Genomic DNA, 21,926 nt, shown 5'->3' on the forward strand with positions numbered 1-21,926 from the left:
GTTTCATAGACAAGGTTTAGCCTAAACCAGGACTAAGGCTTAGTTAATTTAGGCTTTTTAAGTTGCTTTAATTAAAATGCCTTAGAAAAAAACATTACTATGGCACGGACAGTCTGGGACTAGCCCTAAGCCTTGTCGGAGAAACCGTGGCTATATGTTAGATAGTCTGTTACTAAAACTAGATGCGTACTAAGGTGGTAAATCGGACCCCTATATATATATATCAAATTAATGTTTATTTAAATTCCTTGAAAATGCTATTGTGTTTTGTGAGGTTGCTGAGTGGATGCTAGATAGCTGCTTACTGACTGAAGTCAAAACAGCATAACCTTTTCTTTAAAGGTGGGTATGGCTTTAACCAAAAATATAGTCTATTTATTCTGTGACATGGTCTCTTTCAATCGTGGAGCTCAAACTCCACCGACTTCTTCTGAATGTTTTTATTGAATGGCATCTTGAAGTCATCGAAGTCCACTTCACAGGTGAAGCGCTTTCTCCTCATGGCTTTCTTCTCCATAAGCTCGATAGTTGTCAGCTGATTTCGCCACGTCTGGAACGCAGATGCCCACATGAAGGAAAGAAATTAACAAATGAGCTCTCAATGGTTTCTACTAGACAACAATTATATTAAATGTAACGCAGTCTCCTGCATCTCCGATATTTCTCTTGGCAGGAAGACCCAGAAGTAGACACGTTAATGTTAATCTTTTTCAATTATTTATAGAACTATTTCATATTTGCATTATTGTGTGGCACTTTTACATACATTTAGGCAATAGTAATTGTAGTACAAGATGTGGTTATGAAAAATAAAATAAAAAATGTGTCTAATGATATAGTTTCACCTTCCCCAAGTAATTTTAGAGGAAACCCCTGAGACAAAGGAGATATTTATCTTTGATATAACGCTACCAAAACTAAGCAACAAAAAATATCCTCTGGATGAAAAAAACACGTCACACATCTATTAAAAACAAGATGACCTAATCAGCTGTCCATGTGACATCACATTCTGCCCACGCCTGGCTCGCGTTTCTCCACAGAGCTGCGAGTGGTATCCGGCTTACCGTTCTTGGCACAAAACTGATGTCCAATTTGTTGAGCTTGCCGTTGGTGATCTGAGTGTTGTGCACGATAACACTGTCTTTCTTCATTGCTTTCTTGACTGCTGAGTTTGAGGAGGCTGAGGGAGTGGGAACGGAGCCCTGCTGTGAAGATAAAGCGTCAACGCTGTAATCAACACACAGTGGACTCGATGACACGGAGACAAACTGCGTGACTTTCAATGAAGCTTCTGCAGGGGTTCCCCTGAGCTCATGTGACACGACTGGGCTCATTTCCTTACTCTTTGTTCTTATCTGTCATTGACTGTGATATGTTGTGAATCACATGTGTTGTACCTTTTCTTTCGTCGATCCAGAAGCTGTGGCCGGAGTTGGTTTGCGTTTGACTTTGGCAGGTTGTGCCTTCTTGTCCCTACGTCTGGGTAGAGCATGAATCTTGGCCTGGATCAAATCCACCACCCTGAAGTCTGCATAAGCATGGGCAACGTCCAAGCAGTTTTGCTCTGCAATTATAAGATTGAAAGTCCCTGAATCAAATGACAACGGAGCCAACGTTGATCAATCTCAAAGATTTTATGGACTGTAAATCAGGTTGCTCGTAGGAGCTCTCCAACCAGAATGAGGTGGCAGTGTGGAAACCGATCTTGAAACAATTTGCAAAATCCTTAACCATCCTTCTAAACGTTAAGATACTTAATCTAGCAGTGTAAATTGTATGTATTTTGATGGCCATAACTTTTACACTGTACCTGTTTTATTTACAGCACTGATTTTTGCCCCAGCTTTGATGAGGTAGTCCACACAGGACGGCCGACAGCTCTCAATAGCTCTCATTAGGGGAGTGGCCCCATTCAGGGTGGGCGGGTCCACAGAAGCTCCCGCCTCGAGCAGCAACTGTATGATGTCTAGCTGTCCTGCATGGCAGGCATGGTGCAGAGGAGTCCAACTGAACTGGTCGCATGCATTCACGTCAGCCCTGTGATATGATGTGGTGATTATTTGCATGTTATTTCACATGTAAATGGTGCATAACATAAACATTGTGATATGTAAAATATCTAACAGATGCACTGCACTGTGTAGAAATAATGGAAATTTGTCAAATATGCATATCAGTATAGTCTGTAATATAAAAAAATGAATAGCTCAATATTTATGCTAATACAGATAGCGGGAGAAACTGGCACACAATTGTTTTGGGTATAAGATGATCAATGCTTAGAAAGAATGTAAATGTTTTAATATTCATATAAACTAATCCCTTTTATTAAATAAAATAATTGCACCAGATAGACCTTGACCACAACTTTTTCTAACATTTTCTATGTTAGGCTCAGAAGACCTATCGTTTCATACAGTCATGTGACCACCATAATATTGAGACAATTTCGCTATTGTGATAACACGATAGTTTTTAGCCTTACAAACATTTGCAACTTTTTGCTACAGCGACTGTAGCTTTTCCATGACAAACCTGAAATTAAGCATGCACCTTTAAATCCAGCTCTCAAATACATTTTAACCCAATTTGTAGAAAGATTGTAAATATTACCCGTTGTCAAGAAGAAACTTTGCCGTCTCATAGTTCCCACTTGCGCATGCAGCCATAAGTGGTGTTTTGTAAAAGCGATCTTTCACATCTACAGGAACCTTCTGATTAACTGCCAGCTTAAGAGATTCAATATCTCCTGTTTTAACACAATGGTTCATATTTATGTATATTTTTTCAGGCTCATCTATGTACCACGCCGTGTCATCTTCAATAGGATGTTCTGGTCTGTGATCCCGGTCAAATCTGTGTATGTCTGTGGCATGCTGGTACCTTTCGATCATGAAATGTGGTGGTCCACCATCATCGCGCCGATGGATGAGCTCAGGTGGAACAGTGCAGATAGGCATAGGTAGATTAAACTTACTCTTTTTTGTCTTTCCTGCTTTGCTTGCCTTTTTCTTCTTAGGCCCATAAGAGGCCATAACGTAAGTCTTAGGAAGGTATTTGAGGCCTATAAAGAAATCATTAACATCTATGACTCCCTCTCTCCTCCTGTCCAGAGCAAGCAGAAGATTCCGAATTTGGTCCTCAACTACAGGAGCCTGAAGTTCACAAAGAACAGACACAAACGTTGCCCTGGACACTGTATCTATTCCAGCCATGTTGTCTGGGGCTGACTCCCAAGCGTTTCTCAGTGCGTCCTCATTCTCATGAGACCAGTCGTGAAGTGTCAGAGCCCACGGTTCATTTGTGCCGCCCATTCCTTTGGCGAACTTTCCGTGTAATCGTTCGGCCTTCTTAAGCTCTTTCACGGTGGCCTTGTGACCGCAGTCCTTAGCAATCTGACGGGGAAGAAGACCTTCTTGATTTTTCAGTTTGGGGTTGCATCCTATGGTAGGAATTACTAAATGAGTTTATTACAATAAAAATGAGCATTTAGAGCATATTAACATCAAGAAGCATGATTTCATTCATGGTTGTTAAAACACCTGAGGCATCAATCTATAGCAGATCAATGTTTACAACATCTTGAAATTAACTTTAATATCATTAACCTCAAAGTCAAATGAAGAAGTAAATAAGGTACTGAAAGTTTTTACTTTTTTAGTCAAATTCCATATGATCCTTTATTTTGTACATTTTCTGTGTCTTTTGCAAATGTAAAAAAAATTGAGTGATGGGAACAGAGTAATGGGAAGCTTGTTCCCCTGGTTTCATGAAGCAATTTACCTCTTTGAGCTAAAAACCTGCAACAATCTGTGTATCCACCAGAGGCAGCAAAGTGCAGAGGTGTATCTCCATCTTTTGTCACCACCCCAACATCAGCTGCATATGCAGACAACACCTTAATGATCTGGTAAAAAGCGAGTCTATAGTTAAAAATGGAGATCATAATCCTTGAGAGATGAGAGATGTAGTCTATTGTGGCACGAACTTTAAAGAAGCCTCGTTCAGATGCAAAATGAGCTGCATGGAATCTCTTCTTATCGACAGCATTGACATTTCCTCCTTTTTTTAGAATGGCTCTCACTAGCTCCGTTGCTCCTCCTCTGATCGCCTCCATCAGAGCGGTTCGACCTGTCACCTGGGAAAACACACAAAATCAATCTGCAAGCATCTAAAGGAACAGCTTAAGTACGCAAGATTCATTGTTCATTGGTGATTCATGGGAAATGCATGTCCTGATAAAATATACAGCTTGAATGCTCTGTAAATTGCTTAGGCTAAATTTATGCATTCGGGATCTGCCAAATGCAGTAATATAATTCTGTAAATGTAAAATGACTCAAGTGAGTCACTGTAGATGACTTCAGACTTTTTTATCTGAGTTTTCTAAACAAATGGGATCATAAACAAATGTCACGTTTATGTTTATGTATTTGGCTGACTTTTTATCCAGAGCAGCTTACAGTACAGTGCATTCAAGGTATGTTTTATCAGGCCATGCATCATTCCCTCTAAAGGGAAACACTGTTATCTACCTAACCGTCCTACAGGAACATTTGCATTATTTCTGTAATTATATTACTAAATATTTTACTAACATAAAACAGATCTAATTAAGACTTCCAGTTTAATTCATATTTTCATTTTGGTTACTTTGTCATTTGTACAGGATCTGTACATTTAAACACTGTATAAACACTGTGAATTCAAATACATTGTTTTAAATTACCCATCTTTAATTGTTGCATCAAACATTTTCTTTTGCTTTTCTGATCTAATAAAGTGGTGAGACATTTCTTTTTCATTTAAATTATTTTTAAAATAATTTAATAAAGTATTTATTTATTTGTTTATTGAATAAGTTGTTGAGTTTAAAAGTTGTAAATCAATAAATATATTATTTTAAAATTACCCATATTTTACATGGGTACCTCCAATTTAACAGCACAGCACACCTGATTTGTCGCATTGGGGTCCGCTCCTCTTTCCAGGATGCTGAGACACATTTCCTCAGAGTCCTGAGCTTGCTCACAGGCCAACAGGAACACTGGCATTCCATTTGCTGAAGCATTGTTTACATCTGCATTGCCCATGAGGGCCACCTGGAGGCAGCGCATGTGCCTTTTGGTGGGGTGGATGCAGTAGAAAAGCAAACCTGGGAGAGAAGCCAGAATACAGATTACTCGGATCGGTTTACATGGTAGTTTTACCGGTCATGCCCTGATCTGTAATTAGATAGACTGCATGTAAATGTCCAGATAGGAGAGATGCAGCCAGCTTTTGATGATCTTTGTAGTTTATCCAATCATTTACTCACCAATTCTCACAATTCTCAATCTGTATAACTGTCTTTCTGCTGCAGTACACAAAAGAAAATATTTTGCACATCTATTGTATGAACACAAAATGGAGACATTTCTCAAAATTTCTCCTTATGATTTCCGCAGAAGAAAGAAAGTCAGACTAGTTTGGCACGACAAGATAGTTTAGAACTATCCCTTTACAATTTTAATATGAAAACTTGAGAGAAAGAGATGCAAGGTAATTATTGATCGTCTCAGGCCACCGTTTGACTTAGTTTCAGTTAGTTCAGGAGACACATCTTATAAATGATAGCTATGCAGTTATATAAGAACAAGACCTATTTAGTCAATGTATCTTTAGATTTTCTTTCATTATAAAATCCGTCACTGCCCATCTGGTTATCTAACCACCAGAGGGCGCCATTAACTAATTTGATGTGACATGAATTTAGTTAAGGTTTTTTCTAATTATCTTTTTACATATAAAGGTCTATTATTAGTAGTTTGAAAATGTTATATATAAAAGTTGTGTGAATCACATTTGTGTGAATTTAGTACTAGCCTTGAACAGGGATCAGCCTTTTTATCCGCCATGGCTAATAATGAAAAGAATTCCACAACCAAAAGTCAACAATAATAGGAAGCTGGACCGAAGTCATGAACGGTAGATATTAAAAAGTCATTTACATTCGTATTTTATCCAAGTATGTCTGTTCCCCTATGATGACTTTTCTGATGCTATTCGTATTGTACCTACTCCAGGAACATAAGTAATGCTTCAAAATAACAAGATAATATTACCTTTCCCTTCGTTGTCTACAAGTGTCATGTTTGCGTTATTCTTTGCCAACAGAGATACGATGCCATCGTATCCGAGCTCCGCAGCCAGCATTAGCGGTGTTCGCCCTCTCCTATCCTGCACGTTTGGGCTGGCTCCTTTTGCTATGAGGAACTCCAGCATGTCACGGTTGTTGGCCACCGATGCCAAGTGAAGGACACCGTTACCTTGGTGCGGTTCCGTGAGATTAATGAGGTCGTCGACACACATAGAGATCAATTTCTCTATGTAAGGTTTGTCTCCCTCCCGGACGCACTGAAGGAGCCGATAGATCTGTAGAGTTTCAAGTCTGCTCTTGGCTACAGAAAATGACATCGTGACCCCTGAAAATGTTTTATTCTGTTATGTCGTGTAATTCCCTGGTGATTTAGTCGTGCAGTATATGAAGGCGTTTGAAAAGTAAGTATTGAAGAGTACAGTTTTAACTGAAGGAATGTTTAAGTAGGAAGTAAGTTATTAAACTGTATGTCCATGTTTTTCAACTACATACAGTTACTATTCAGAAAGTCAGAAACAAAACATTCTGAAAACAATCAAATTCTTAACGCGACTTGCCTTTTGTCGATGATGCCTGAAAATCAGCAGTACGTTTAAGTTACGCGCAACATTGTTTCCGAGATCCGTGTTTCTTTCCGTGCGTCTCTATGGCAACCGAACGCAATGAACTCTCAGAAAGCTTAGCGAAGTAGTAAATGACCCCCTCACCGTCTCCGCCTTTCTTGTTGCGGGCTCGGGTTGAATTACCGCACTTTTAAAAGATCACTTGCCCGGACTGCACGGCGTATCGACCGTCATTGCAATGTCTTCAAGCGTGTGAGTACGTTTTTGTGTAAGTGACAGTGAGCGACATCTATCACAGAGAGCAGCGTAGGCTACTCACGCACTGCTTATAAGGGATGTGCTTGCCTTACCATGAAGTCAAAGACATGCATTATTTAGTCCATAGCTAATGTAACCTATTTTCACCGCACTTAAGTATTTATCTTGAGGAATGTTTGGAATTGTTCAATGGAGGGCGCTAATTATACATTTAAGGCTCCTGAGAAATCACAAGTGTCTGTTTCAGGCATCGGCCCTTATTGTTTGCCAGTCGGTGCTTTACATCATCTGAGGGCGTTGTCTTAAAAAGTGGTTTTTAGCTTGGAAATGGGCACCACTGACCATATATGAATGAACAATCTATATATTGTTTAATGAAATCTAAACAGTATAGGTAAATTAATATTTGACAATGAGAAATTTGTGTAAAATAAAACATTTTATTTAAAAACCAACATTGCAAATATACTGTATATTCAACACTCAACGTTCAGTGAGAAACATATTGATAGTAAAAAAGTATTGGCTAAGGACTATTTGGTTTGCACAGTGTCCAAATACACTTTTTCTGAATTATAATACTGCAATGTAATGCCTGTGGTGAGAGTAAGGCAGATATCAAACAATCAGATCTGACTCTGTGCTTCAGGTTAAGCGTTAACAGCTGGAACCCGCTTTCAATTCCAAATTAAACAAATCAGCTGAGCTACTGCAAAATGAAACCTTAAGTAATGTTTTTTAAATCCTTTTAAGGAATTGACTCACGTTTCAAGGTTAAAAGGGACTGTTTGGTCAACTCTTCAATGCAAAGCCCTTCAAAATCCCTTTGTATTAAAGAAAACATTAGACACAGACCACCAAGATTCAGAGATGTCTCGCAAAGATGCTGATTCTGAGCTGTTATACTTCGTTCATTTAAAGAACATATGCAGTCAGAAGAGAAAATACATTGACAAATTAAATATGTTTTGTCATTTAGCATAAACAACTTTGATAGTTTGCTTTGGAAAAGTTACAGGATCATGGAGAGGTTTTCTTATTTATAGCATCTGGCATATAACCTCTCTGCACAGCCTGCTTTATTTGTTCATCCTTTTATAGATGATTTTCCTAATTTGGAGGTTGAACGGTGTAATTTGCCATAAATGTGAACATTTCATGCTGAGAGGTTTTTTTTGCAATTCATCTGAAGGAGAAAAAGCCTGAATGGAGCCCTTGCGATTTTGTTTCTAATGTTAAAAAATACATTTACATGCAAATATATTTGCCTTCTGACTCAAAAGTATGAACTGTATGCAAATCTTGGGGGTAGTGACCAAGCTTGCAGTGGGTGGAAGAAATGATGTCTGATGTGATGCCTTTAATAAAATAAAATGCTTTGTGCTTTTCACAGAGCCTATAAACATGACCTGCCCTTTAAAAAAGAATGCAGTAACAAAATCAGTCAATTGTTCTGATAATATATAAAAAAGAAATCCATATCTATCTATTCTTGGGACCTGTTATAAATGCAACCTGCATGTCTTATCACATTCTTGATGCAACACTGAAAAATATGTAAAACTTTTATGTATGTGTGTTGCATGTGTTTGTCCAGATACAAATTTTGTACATCTGATGTTTTCACTGTCCTCACTAGTTTCTCAGAAAGTTCTTATATATCCTCTGTCTCCTCGTAGAGTAACATCCCACTGAAGATTGTTAGCGGCTCCACAGAGTGGGCAAGTTTACCCGTGACCAGGTCAATGTAAACAGTTTCTCCCTCCTGCAGAGGTAGGATGATGTTGAAGATGACCAGGGAGCCCGGAGTGTGTTTCGCCTCAGCCATGGGCTTCTCCAGGCCTTCAGGCTGATAGCCAGCTGAATCTCCACGAGCAATACCATGATTGGATTTAGACAAGACTGCCTCTATCTTAACGTTTTTGTGACCAGTCAAGACTGCACTAAAGAAGTATCGTCCGTTCACTGGTGCGGTAAAAATACCTGTCAAAATACATAGTAGATAGAGAGCATTATTATGGAAGTCTCCATCACACATAACCTCAACAACCTTAATTCACATACAAAATACATTAATATAAAATGTAGAAAATTCGTACCTGTCTCTGCATTATAGGCATTTGCTTCATTAACAAAGACTTTATTGAAGATAATAGTGCCTGCATTGTCTTGTGGACGTGTGAGTGCTGCTGAGAAGGATAGTCTCGGGACGTGGGCGTCCTGTCCAGGAGGTCCTGAATGGTGGGTAAATGTTTATTTAAAAAATATTTATAATATTTTTATTAGGAAAGTAATTTGCCATTTTAGAACAATGTATTTTGAGAAGAAGGGATCCCTAAATAACACTGACCTTGTTCCCCCCTGAGACCTACACAAAGAAAATATAACACCATGAAATCCATTACTAAATTTAAATCTTACATTTGTTTATCTATATGTAATTTTTTTTGTTATTTACCTGGGGGTCCGAATGGCCCTGCTTTTCCTTGTGGTCCTTCTCTGCCTGTTGGTCCCAGTGGCCCAGGTGGTCCCTTGGGTCCTTTCTCTCCTTGGGGACCAGGGAGTCCAGGTGGTCCTGAGAATTGATCCAAAATATATTGCTTTTTTACTTTTTAATCATACAGAACTGAAAATATGCCAATATCCACTTTCCATTGTTGTCGTTAAAGTAATATGTGACCCTGCCTTATTTACATAAAATCACCCTACATCGTGTGAAAAACAAGTATGTGTGAAATCTAAACTTAAATATTGATTAAGGACATGTCAAAGATGAAAATCATTGAAATGAAGGCTTGAAATCAAACTTTGATGTTAGTTATCTCTGACAGGGTCACGCATTTTAACTTCAGAGATGTGTTGTCTGAAATCTTTATGACACAAAATCAGATGTGGACAGTAGGGAAGTATATGTACTATTAACTGTAGCTTTCACGGCAGTGATGTTAGGGTTAGAGGTGGGGCGTCAGTATTGCTTTTTTCGAGTAATTGTATATTTTTGGACGATTCACAACATTTAAAAAGCAACCTCATAAAATACTAACGAATTCTTGCTCGGGTTGAACATACTTTTTATTCCACTACATTTCCCAAATAGATGTAATTTTTCACTTTTAATACTTAAAACTGTCTTTCTTTAACTCATGTAAATTTAAAAATACTTAAGTAAATGTACAAAAGCATTAAAGGCAAAAAAAACGTTTTGTTAAATTAAATCTAGTTGTGAGAATGTAGTGAAGTAAAATCTTAAAGTGGTAGTTCACTCCCCCAAAAAATCATTTACTGATAACCCTCTTGTCATTTCAAACCTGTATGACTTTCTTTCTTCTGCAGAACACAAAATAAGATATTTTGAAGAATATAGTTTACTAATACCCCATTCACTTGTATTGATTTTGTGTCCATACATCAGATGTGAATGGGGGCCAGTGCTGTTCGGTTACCAACTTTCTTCAAAATATCTTCTTTTGTGTTAAGCGGAAGAAAGAAAGTCATGAAATGACAAGAGGTTGAGTAAATGATGACATCCTTTTCATTCTTTGGGTTGAACTATCCCTTTAAAGTAAAAGTACAAAATAAAAACACTCTAAGAAAGTACAGATCTCAACACAATAAAACAACAAATTCAAAATTAATTTGTGCATGTAGTGTTTAGAGTGCCTAGAGTCTTTTAAATCAGGCAAGTCTTTGCTTACCTGTGAAGTCCTTTTCAGTAAAGGTCTTGAACTCCTTCAGAACATGCAGTATGGAGGAGTTGAGGTTCGTCATCCCATGATAGTTCTCCAACTGAACATTTTGAATGCTGTTGATGGCATTACCATGAGAGATCACTGTAGTGTTAAACTCATTAACACACATCCAAAGCCCAGAGACATGTTTGCTCAACCCATCTTTGATCCTCTGAATGCTCTCTGACAATAAATCCAGTCTGTTGCACACACCCTCCATCTTCAAGATCCTCTTTTCAAGCCCATCTCGAGAATGCTTGCAATCACCAATCTCAATCATCACATTGCTATGGAAGCTACTGATATCACGTCCAATGCCATCAAAGCGCCCTTTACTGTCTTCTATATGGTTAGTTAAATCTTCACGGATCTTTTCTAACTCAGAGTCGAATGTGTCCTTAGACGTATCAAGATTAGAAATTGTGTTGCCATGCCTCTGTATGGTGTTGCTGAGATCTTTAAGAGACTCATTGACGGAGTTGAATGTTTGGATCACCCCCGAGAGCTCACCCTGAACGGACTTCAGATCTTTGCCAAGCTTCGAAGTTAAAGTATTTTGATTATCAATTTTCTTTTGATGGTTCATTATGTTTATCTCACATTGCCCTGTGCATTTATCAACCTCTTCTTTCAGTTTACCAACTTCCTCCTGTAGGTTTGAGCAAACCTGCGAGCAAGCATACTCATCGGAGTCTACTTTTTTACGTAAATTTGTAATTTCTCCCTGTAATGTGGTAAAATTGTTGCTAGTTATGTTTCTTATGTTGTGAAGTTCAGTATCTACCGAAATGCATACATCACAATTACGTCCCAGATTTTCCACATCTTTGACAATTTGGTTGAAGTTCTCTGCATTGTCTCCTGTCCTATCTTGAATTTTTTTAACGTTATGGCTTAGATCTACAATACGGTTCATAAGGGAGTCACCAGACAGATTTAAGTCCTTTAGCTTGGTGTAAAACGTCTTAATGTCCTCTTCATTGGCAATGACTTTCCATTCCAGGCTTTTGACAGTATCTGCTGTCTCACTCCCTTTTGGACTGCATGTCTCGGTGCACAAATCAATGGTCAAATTAAGCCTGCTGTCAAGATCAAATGTTTTGTTGCCTAGCTTTTCCACATTATTTTTGTGATCTTTAATGGTATCCCTCAAGTCTTGGACATCTATCTCAATTGTAGATATTCTGTAACCGTGATCATTGTCTCGATTAAGGAAAGAGTTCTTTATCTGACTGATCTCTCGCTGAACAAACTCTTTCATGCTCGTCTCGGTATGAGAGCATTTTTGCTCACTTTTTCTAACAGTCCCGTTGAATCTTCTCTCCAGGTCTCTAAGGCGGCTGTTCAGTTTATCATCGAATGCTTTTCCCCGACCACCATTGCCCCCTGGTTCTTTCAACTCCTTCTCAAGACGTATTCTAAGAATATCATATGACTCTGCTGTGGAACTGACTTTCCTCTCAATGTCACCCAACCTCCTGAGTAGATCACTCAGCGAGTCACAACAACCTTGAGAGCGTGACAGGTCCCTCACAAGCATCTCCACAGTTTGGCGGTGATGCTGTTCCATCACGCTGATGTGCTTCTCCAAAGCTCGGATCCTCTCTCTGTCCTCCTGTTGCTGCGTCTGTACGCTCTCCACTCCGGTTTGACAGGCAGAGCAGGACAACGTCACTCGCTGTTCCAGTTCCCTTAGAATCTCCTCTTTTAGTGTCCCATAACGGCTGTCTAACTCATTTCCGCCACCTCCGCTACCCACAAGATGGTTGTTGATGCTGGTAAGAGTCTTGTCGTGGACTTGTGTCATGTTGTCAAGCATGTCCAGTTTTGTCTGGATGCTGTCAATGGTCTGGGCAGCATCGGCCAGATTTCTTCCACCATTAATGGTTGTCCTCCGAGACTCCTCGTGTATTTTCTGATTCATGTTGTGAAAGGTTGACTGGAGGTTCTGAAGGTCTTTATTCAAGCTCTGAATCTGTTCCTCGAGTTGTCTGATCTTGTCATTATCACCTCTACCTAGAAGGCAAGTTATATAGTGTTCAGTGACAATAATTTGATTATTTGTAAAGTGAGTCTCACATATTAACATCTCACATATTTTACATATTGTTTAGATTAGCCTTATAAAATAACGCCTTAAAGTGATAGTTTACCCCAAAAATCATCATATCGTTTACTTATTGTCATTTCAAACCTGTATGACTTTCTTCTGCAGAACACAAAATAAGATATTTTGAAGAATGTTGGTAACTGAACCCATTCAGGTCTATTGAATAGACAGAAAACCAATGCAAGTCAATGGGTGTCGCCATTGAACATTTGTCAAAATATCTTCTTTTGTCTTCTGCAGAAGAAAGAAAGCCATACAGGTATAAAATGGCAGGAGAGTGAGTAAATTATAACAAAAATTTCATTCTTGGGGGTACTATCCCTTGTAACTTTAGGTATTATGTATAGTGCTAAACCTTCACCAGTTTGGCCACTTTCTGGGTTGGACCCGGTATCTGTTGATGTAGGTCTTCCTGTGCTGATGTGTGTGACATCATTGCAGTCATCACCGGAGTAACCATGACAACACTTCCATTCCATCTCTGTCACCATTTTATAGGCAACTTTATATCTTGGTTTTCTGAAAGTCCGATACCTAGGGTGTAAGTATTTAAAAATAATCAGTGTTATATGAATATTATTTTACTTTTTTTATAGTTTCATTGTTCATATCTAATAGTATCTTATGCAACTGCTCAAGTGAACACGCTCAAACTATTTGTGTCAGGATTGGACACGGAGAGAACCCAAGTGCAGGCAGCGGTGGTATAGATACAATTTAATATAAGGACAAAACAAAAATCCATGATGGGGTAACAGGGCAGAACTAATCACATAAACAGAAACAAAAAAAACAACCCATATGGGGGCAAAAAAAATGTAAAACAAGAGATTAAACAAACTTAACATGACTAGGACTAGACTAAATAAATACAGTAACTGGACAGGGTATACTTCCAAAAGGTACCGCACGAGGCAAGACTAACAAAGCATTAAGCAAAACGAACTAGCACAGGACATCAAACACAAGGGCATTAAACAGGGAGACTAACAAATGGTTATCAACAAGGGACAGGTGTCAGGAAAGAAACACTAAAGGGAAGCGAAACGAGAGAACAAGAGGACCGGAGACCGGAGAGAACACATATTATGTTGTGACTGACAATAACATTTTTCTCTCCACACAAAACTCGTGGCTTTGTAATGATCCTGCCACTAGACTAGAAAATCAAAAGACAAATTTGTCCCATTCTGGTCATATTCTTGGCTTACGAATCACTTTCCATAGACCAGAACTTTGCTAGGCAACAAAATACAATAAAGGCCTGTTCTTCCTCGTTGAGCTGTTGATTCTGGGCATGTTTTTGTTATTTTATTCGGTGCAAGCATTCAATAAAAATAAATTATGCATCATACTGTCTTTGAACATGTTTGCTTTGCTCTGGCAAGTTTCTTGTGAGTCTTGCTCAACTTTCAGTTGTTTCAAAGTACAGTTGTTACTATTTTTAGCTTGTTTGTATTCCATCCATACATGTGATGTGGCTTCTGGATTTCATATGTGACCTGCATTACAGCTTTCTTTGAGGTTTTCAGAAACGGTAGAGCTTCAATTTGAACTTATGACTTATATGTGTTGTCTGAGCCATAAGGCTTCTCAAGTCCTTCTCTATCTCATTCCACACATAGCTCTGGTGGACAAGCGTCGTGTCAAGAGAGGGACACCAGCCAAACCTTCTGCACTTTGACACTCTCACAATAGTAGTTGAAAACCCAGAGTAAATCAAACACAGTTACTCTTTGTTTTTGCTCAATGAGGTGTATAAATACTTACAAAACCACATGGGAACACTGCCCCCAAGGACAGCGCTGGTATTCAGGTTTCACATAGGTCTCCACCCCATCTTCCATTACACAGCTCACACTTCGTGTCACTACGTAGGCACACCAGTTCCTGTTGGTGAACACAACCAAACCACGGACAGGTTATATAGATTAATACTTCCATCACAGCTGACATCTGACCTTGTGTTATTGTACTTTTATGCAGAACCTTAAACTCTGTTGAGACATGTAAAAACCAGGTGTAGTTGTTGTTGTTGTTGTTACAGTTTATTGTGTATTCTGCCTACAAATTGTATTCAAATATTAGGCATAATTGTACAATAAATAATTCATGTAAAATTCAGCATTTACTAATATATTATTAAAATCAAACGTTAATGCACCATGTACTAACATGAATAACTGCATTGACATGAACTAAAATAACAAGGATTGATAAATGAAGCAAAACAATTGTTCATCGATATCTAATGTTAGCTACATTTGCTAATGTTAACTAATAGCACCTTAATGTAAAGTGTTACCAATATATTTTACAGTTGTAATCCAGTTTTGTGGGATTTGTTTACATTTGGCTGTCCAATCAAATAGTAATCCAACAATGAGTACTCAAATATAATAGGTCAACTACTGTTCATACAGTTGGTGTACTGTACTGTACTATACTGCAGCAACAGTAAGCATTGTAGGATATTAAAAAATCGTAGATTCCTCTTTAGAGTTGGATGATTATAAAACTTAATTTATTTCATGAATGATACTACTTTTTATGTCCAGGCTTTCCATTTACCTAGTTTGGACAAGATCAAAACCAGACTGGAATCCAAAGCTTCTGGTCTATCACAATAACTCATTAGGCTATGTTAATCATTCATTATCATCGCCACTGTTGAGACAGGAATGTCTCAATGAACCCACTGTAGGAGCTGTCTGACACACACACAAACAAATGGGGCCCAAACACAAAGAGCACAAGTTCACTGCGAAGAAATTAGTTTATCGAACTCTGCACACACTTTTAAGGGATAGTTCACCCCAAAATGTATTTTGCCGTGGTTTATTCACCCTTGTGTCATTCAAAACCTTTACATAACTGGAACACAAAGTAAGATAATAAAAAAATGTCACAGTGGTTTTGTGTTCATATATTGGAAGTCAATGGGATCAGGTTGTTTGTTTACCAAAGTTCTTTGAAATTACTTTTTTGTGTTCTGCAGATGAAAGAAAGTAATACAGGTTGGACATGGCGGGAGGGTGAGCTAATGATGACTGATTTTTCATTTTGGGAGAACTATAATCTAAGAGCAGCTGTACATTTGTGTCGGTGTTGCATTATAAATAGGACACATTCATATTACTAACTCATTAGGGGCTCTAACCAAAAGTGTTACGGCAGTGAAACAGTGAGTCATTGTTTCAGCTCAATTCTGAGGGAGTGAATAGAGAAAGGGACAATGTTTAGGGCGCATGTTTACAACTCAGCTCTCTGAAAACAAGAAATAGCAGTGTGGTTCTCAGCATTTAAAATTGAAGAGATCAAAAGTAAACAAACGCTTTGAAAGTATTATTATTATCAAGTATTCCTGCTATCCAATTATAACACCGAATGGTTGTTCAAGATTGAAGCATCAGGTTTGTTTTTCATTACTATTTTGGAAAGCGTTCTCCCTGTAAACACTCCCAGTAATCAAATTACTTTTAGCCAAACAACAGAAAGCCCAGTAATGTTTTACAACACTTCAAGCCAGAGAGCAGAAAGACTGCACGTAGCAGTGTATAATTTTATACAGGAATAAAATTAACTTTTTTATTCGTATAAACAGGAAGACCTACAACATGATGTCCTGACACCTGAAGAAATCCAGCTTAACAGGAAGAATATAAACACTTCTCCTCACAGGCTAAACATCCAACATCTCAAGCAGAACTATAACTTGGACCGAAATATTGTAACATCAGAAGTAGGCTTACACAGTAACATTAAGATAATGCATTGCTCAAAGGAGAAGCTGCGGGCAGGCCTACAGCATTGAGTTAACCATATATACAAAGCTCAAATGCACTAGTAGATCCAAGTATTTCTTTGAATTTTGGGCCAACCAAGGACATTAGTGCAAATCTAAAGTCAAATCAACTTTTTTTCATTCACTACTCTTTTTAAGAAACATGGATAATTAAACCAGTGCTTAATTTTATTAAAGATGCAACCACAGAAATTGATATTAAACCGGAACACATGTTTTAAACAGGGCATGTGAACACGTAAATATATTAGTATTGGCTTGGTCTATGTCCCATATCATATTTACTTTTTCAATTCAATTTTATAAATGGTTGCAGATGTGGTTTAGACTTAGGAAAGTGCATATTTCCTATTTGAAGTCTAAATGTTTTACACAAAAGCTGATCCTAGCAGATTATTTTGAAAGAATGCATATACTCAACCAGCAAAACACTATGTATACATTTTCTAGGTCTGCATACAAATTTGTTTAAACTTCATGTTGTGAATGAAGCAAAACACACTACAAGTTCTTCACAATACACAAAAATGTCTTCCGCATTATCATAGCAGGAACTAAATGTTTATAATTGTTGGAAATGTTTAAGCATCGGCTACACAAACTTGAGAATGGGAAGGCCTTATGTAACGTATTTAAGATGTTTTGTGCCAAAAATTTTAATACGACGAAGAATGCTATAATATATTATTCAATTTATATCAATTTTGAAATTAATTTCACATTCAGACCTTTGAAATTGTACTATATTGAAACTTTATTTAGGGAAATTAATATCTCCGAGTCTGTTTTCGAGAAATGTCTTAAGAACCGATTGCTCAGCAAAACAGGTTTATTTATACAGACTATGGCTCATTTGTTTGTTTGGTTTAAAAGCACTATGCATACCAGAGGCATAATGAAAGACTCAATAAAAATCCCAATGCAGCTGTCAAGAATATTTTCAAGATAGTGGAGAGACGGGAAACATGGAACACACGGAGGAGGTGTAGGGCTACCACATGTTGTATAATATTTCACACATCTGTAAAAACAAAACAGAGTTCAAACAGACACTATGAAGTCGTAAGTTCTGGTGCCAGGGAGCAACATTCTTTTCCCAAAGAGTGCAGAACTTATTTTGTCCACTGAGCTGCGCTAGCGCCAGGACAAGTGCCCCCAAGGGTCTTCCATTGCCTCAGACCCATTACGCATGCATTGTCTCTGTAAAGCCTAAAAAGGGCAAACCTGTCAAACAGTAGCTGACACAAACGAATCAAATGTCCATGATTTCTTATTAAGTTCATGTTAACAAAATGTTTGACTGTGCCAACCTAAATTAATGTACATGTGCTGTGATACACACTGAGTGAGTGAGTCTGCCTTTTTAATGCAATGTAAAATTATGGAATAAAGTTGTAATGCTGAGGGGGTGATCACATCTCTTCATCCACTCCAAATGTGTACAGTGTTTTTTTATATAATAACATTTGTTGCCTTTTCAAACCAGTGGGGAAATCAGAAACCATCACAAACTCTAATGATTTCTAATTGTTATAATGGGAGTCTTGTGTGGTTTTAATGGAAACTATAATGTTCTGTGTGAATTAACTGGTTCTGTTTGTGCAATATATGGCGGATGGGACCAAATTACAAAAATAATTAAATTAAATCAAACTGGAAAATGATGTTAAACTGCTGATATTTAATGAAAGTAATGTAATCCGTAAGAATTACAAATAAATCTGTTTTGTTGGGGAAATTACCGATTATGAATGAAATCCTCTGAAATCTCATGTTCTCTCTTTGAATTTTGTAGGCATTGTTCACAATTTACCTGTGTCTACTGGTCACCTTTGATCCACTTAGTGCCGCTGGTACTTTACTCTGGTCCACATGTTGGGTGTATCGCGATAAGTAAGATCCTGCTCCAAAAATTATTCCAGGCAAAGTGATGACGAACAGTGAAAATACATTAAACGAATATAGTGCCATAATTTACAAAAGAAAAACTTGCTGAAAAAGAACTCAAAATGGTACATCCAACTGAACGGCTCGTGGAAACCCACTTTTACGCAACGGGTGCACTACAAGAAATAAAGCACTAACTAGCCATAAGTTAAGTCACGTCTATGGACCGCTGTCATTATTTCCCAGTGTCTGTAAATTTCAAAAGATCCCACCAATATTCCCATGGCACACGAATATGAGTTAAAACACTGATAAAAAGTGTCCGGTTTTCTTCACCGCCTTCTCAGTCATTATGAAACTGCGGTGGAGAGATGACGATCCAAAAACTCCCGATCGTCTCTCTCTCTCTCTCTCTCTCTCTCTCTCACTCCCTCTCACTCTCGCTCAAAACAGGCTCTGCTTTCAATTGTAGGTAGCCACTTCAGATTTTATGTAACTGTGCGTAATAACGCGAATTATATGGTTCGTGGTAACTTTATTTTTTAATACATTTTAATTATTTCGTCCAGTTACACAACAACTGGACAAAACGACTTTGTGTTTTCATATCTTAATTTCCCATCATTTATGGGCTAAACAATATTTGAAGAAAAACTCGAGGTGTCCAAGTTCTTGAACATAAAAGTACTGAATAGTTTCCTCTGATCTTAAAAATACTGAGATAGCATCAGATATAATTGCTGTGATCTCAGAGCACTCCTGGTGGGAGGATCCAGGCTGTGACTCTAACCATCAAAGACTGTTTTGGTCTATTGGACTGGAATAACAGCCTCAGCAAATTTGCAAAATGAAGTTGTCTCTTACATCATTAATCCAAGTCAATGTCTGTATATGAAGAGTCACTGGACAAACTGGACATGAGCATACTATGACAACAAATGAGTCTTATTTGTGACCTTTGTAATCTAAAGATTACTGATAATCCTGAGCAGTTAAGAAGAGCATGCAGTCGCAGGAGCGTAATAGAGATGATGTCTGCTTTTTTGGTCTTTTGAAATGTAGCATGAAAGGGGAAGTTCAAGGCTCTTTGTCTTTCTGGATGTGAATCAAGTTTATAGTATTCAAGGTTAGTTTTGGGGTGATACCTTTCATGTGGAATACGTGGGTGACTGCATGTGTCTGTGTTTTTAACTCCCTTTCACAGTTTGATCTCCATATTTTATAAGCACAAGCAGTGTTGGGTGTCAACTTTAATTGAATTACTTTCCCCTTGAAAAGTAAAGTAAGGGATTATTTTTTTCTGCAATTCAATTACAGTTACTTCTGATGTAATTAAACTAAATACGCCATGTAATACATGTGTGTGGAATTGCCATTTAAATTCAAAGTCTAACTTTAAAATCCATGCTTTAATCTATAATTCTCACATTTTTAATACTTTGGTCAGTTAATACTACTTTATGTAGTTTCATATTATATATTTGAATTAAAAGAGCCGTTTCATGTCTATCCTATCACGTAACTAATCAAAGTTGATGTAGGATATAGAAAGTCATTAGTAATAAGTAATGAAATACTTTTTGGAGAGCGTAATTTGTACAGTAATCTTAAATACGCTGTTGAATATGTAATTAGTAACAAGTATTTAATTACTACAAGATTATTATTGTTTGGCCAAATTATTTTGGGCCAGACAGACTTAAAGCTCAATCTATTCTGTTTCCCACAGAAATCTAGAGAGAATTTACAAACTGGACTGCGCAATGTTGCTGAATCATGGTAATATTCATTGCATTTTAATGTCATTCGACCGCGAGACTGCCTTTTCCAGTTTCTCTTTGACTGCAGTATATGGTAACATTTTCCTTTGGCGTAATCCTGGACTGAATCATTGCAACTTTCATTTTGAAACAGAAAGCACTGTTAATTCCATGGATTTTGTGCACCCGATTAAAATTCCTGCGGGGACAGTTTATTTGCATCAGGGAACAAAAGCTTTGGAACGCAGCACGTAACAAACAGGGGGGGGGGTGTTGTACTCACATTTTTCTCATAGATTCGCAAAGATTTGTGAAAAATACTAAAGACATAAGTTTCCACCACCTCGTTTGAACATATCCTTTACAAACCCTTATACATCCAATGGCTGATATTCCACACAGGTGCTTTTTTGCCTCATTCTGCTTTTTCTGAAGTACAAGTTTATTTACATTCCCTGTGCCTTGATCTGGCATCTTAACAACAGCCGGTCACGCTGTTTTGTTGGTTTACTTGTGTTCTCAGTATGTTATTTTACACTTAGATGCGCCCCGAGATTGTGAAATGACGTCCACCTCCCATATATATTTTACAAGATCAGAGAAGTTGCAAAATTAAATAAAACCCACATTTAATATGAGTTCATGATCAAGTGAGTTTAATAGACGTCTCCAAGAGGCATTAAACCCAAGTGCACTGCCCTACGCTTTGCCTCCAGCTTCCCTACACACATTCCAAAATTTAACATAAATACATTCAATCAACCTCAATGACAGCTCTGCTCCCCCTTAAAAACACAGTCCCATTAAACTAAATCTCTCTGATTCATTGTTTTTAGGATTAGTGCTGACCATGTCTTTAACTGGAACAGATTATTTTTCATTTGTGTTTACGTTTCCGTAATCCTCTGGCTTTACTTTAACTGGTTAAGTAGGCTTAAGTAGTTGCTTTGTAAACAGAAGTAACATTTCTGATCATTCAATATGAAAAAATGAATCCACGTGACTTCGTTCCTGTGAAATAAATCCCACCTGTAACATATGCGTGCTGTATTCAAACACACATGCCACAGAATTCCCGTTAAATGTTGCTTAATTACCTTTTATATACACTGCACGGTGTACATGTGATATCTTAAAAGAAAACCGCTGTGAGAAAAACAACTTATTTACACAACTCCTTTCATTTCTAAAAAAGCTATATTGCCTAATGTTTACCATCTGCACTCAGGAACAGTTAGCGGTCACAAATGTTGGTTTTTGGCATTGTTCGAATGCGGGAAAAGCACAAGCCTGATTATGTTTTTGCTTTAAAATGAGCCGTTTTCTCATTCATTCGGAAAAGAAAGCAAAACAGAATGAATATTTCTTTATATTTTATTTTGTGGTTTCTCAATATGACCTTCTGATGATCCTGAGAGAATGACACTAGAAAAACATAAGGAAAACATGTTACCGCTCTGCTGATTCTGAAAGGAAATTAACATGAACAGCTTTGCTTTAAGTGGATTGTCTCCAGTGAAGATGATGGCAGCTGATTGATTATATAAATATTGTGAATAACAGTTGGCTGTGTATATGTACGAATTATTTGGTTTTGGTCTGGCTCTTTGGTTTTGACACGGGGCAGATTTGAAACACTCTGGCCGCCTTGCCTAAAGGGATAAGTCTTTGGG

The 21,926-nt window shown here is 37.7% G+C and overlaps 2 protein-coding genes across 3 annotated transcripts; both read right to left on the reverse strand.

The window, feature by feature from the left end:
* Nucleotides 1-313: 313 nt before the first annotated feature.
* ankef1a (ankyrin repeat and EF-hand domain containing 1a) lies at nt 314-6,459 on the reverse strand (the record flags this gene model as incomplete). The annotated part of the gene is made up of 9 exons (XM_079474596.1): nt 314-550; nt 1,068-1,208; nt 1,401-1,567; nt 1,814-2,040; nt 2,617-3,445; nt 3,787-3,910; nt 3,992-4,141; nt 4,959-5,158; nt 6,108-6,459. The coding sequence occupies 9 exons, from the start codon at nt 6,457-6,459 to the stop codon at nt 398-400; spliced, it is 2,343 nt and encodes a 780-aa protein (XP_079330722.1). The 3' UTR covers nt 314-397.
* Nucleotides 6,460-7,385: 926 nt separating this feature from the next.
* emilin1a (elastin microfibril interfacer 1a) lies at nt 7,386-18,939 on the reverse strand. Of its 2 annotated transcripts, none has more exons than XM_079475602.1 (8): nt 18,420-18,939; nt 14,572-14,691; nt 13,163-13,335; nt 10,659-12,707; nt 9,422-9,538; nt 9,314-9,331; nt 9,063-9,197; nt 7,386-8,946 (listed from the first exon to the last, which is right to left on the reverse strand). In XM_079475602.1, the coding sequence occupies exons 1-8, from the start codon at nt 18,575-18,577 to the stop codon at nt 8,618-8,620; spliced, it is 3,099 nt and encodes a 1,032-aa protein (XP_079331728.1). In that variant the 5' UTR covers nt 18,578-18,939; the 3' UTR covers nt 7,386-8,617. The 2 variants fall into 2 exon arrangements, with proteins under 2 accessions (XP_079331728.1, XP_079331727.1); XM_079475601.1 differs by having other exon boundaries at nt 13,157-13,335; nt 18,420-18,858.
* Nucleotides 18,940-21,926: the final 2,987 nt, after the last annotated feature.

This window comes from Barbatula barbatula (genome assembly GCF_947034865.1).
Source record: "Barbatula barbatula genome assembly, chromosome: 15".
NCBI classification, from domain to species: Eukaryota; Metazoa; Chordata; class Actinopteri; order Cypriniformes; family Nemacheilidae; genus Barbatula; species Barbatula barbatula.

Excerpts from the sequence above, each read along its gene's own strand:
- emilin1a (XM_079475601.1), bottom strand. The coding sequence starts at position 18,577 with ATGGCACTATATTCGTTTAATGTATTTTCACTGTTCGTCATCACTTTG. Across the intron at positions 13,336-14,571 it reads CAGTGTTCCCATGTGGTTTT|GTATCGGACTTTCAGAAAAC; the intron begins GTAAGTATTTAT and ends CTTACACCCTAG. Across the intron at positions 12,708-13,156 it reads AAGTGGCCAAACTGGTGAAG|GTAGAGGTGATAATGACAAG; the intron begins GTTTAGCACTAT and ends CTTGCCTTCTAG.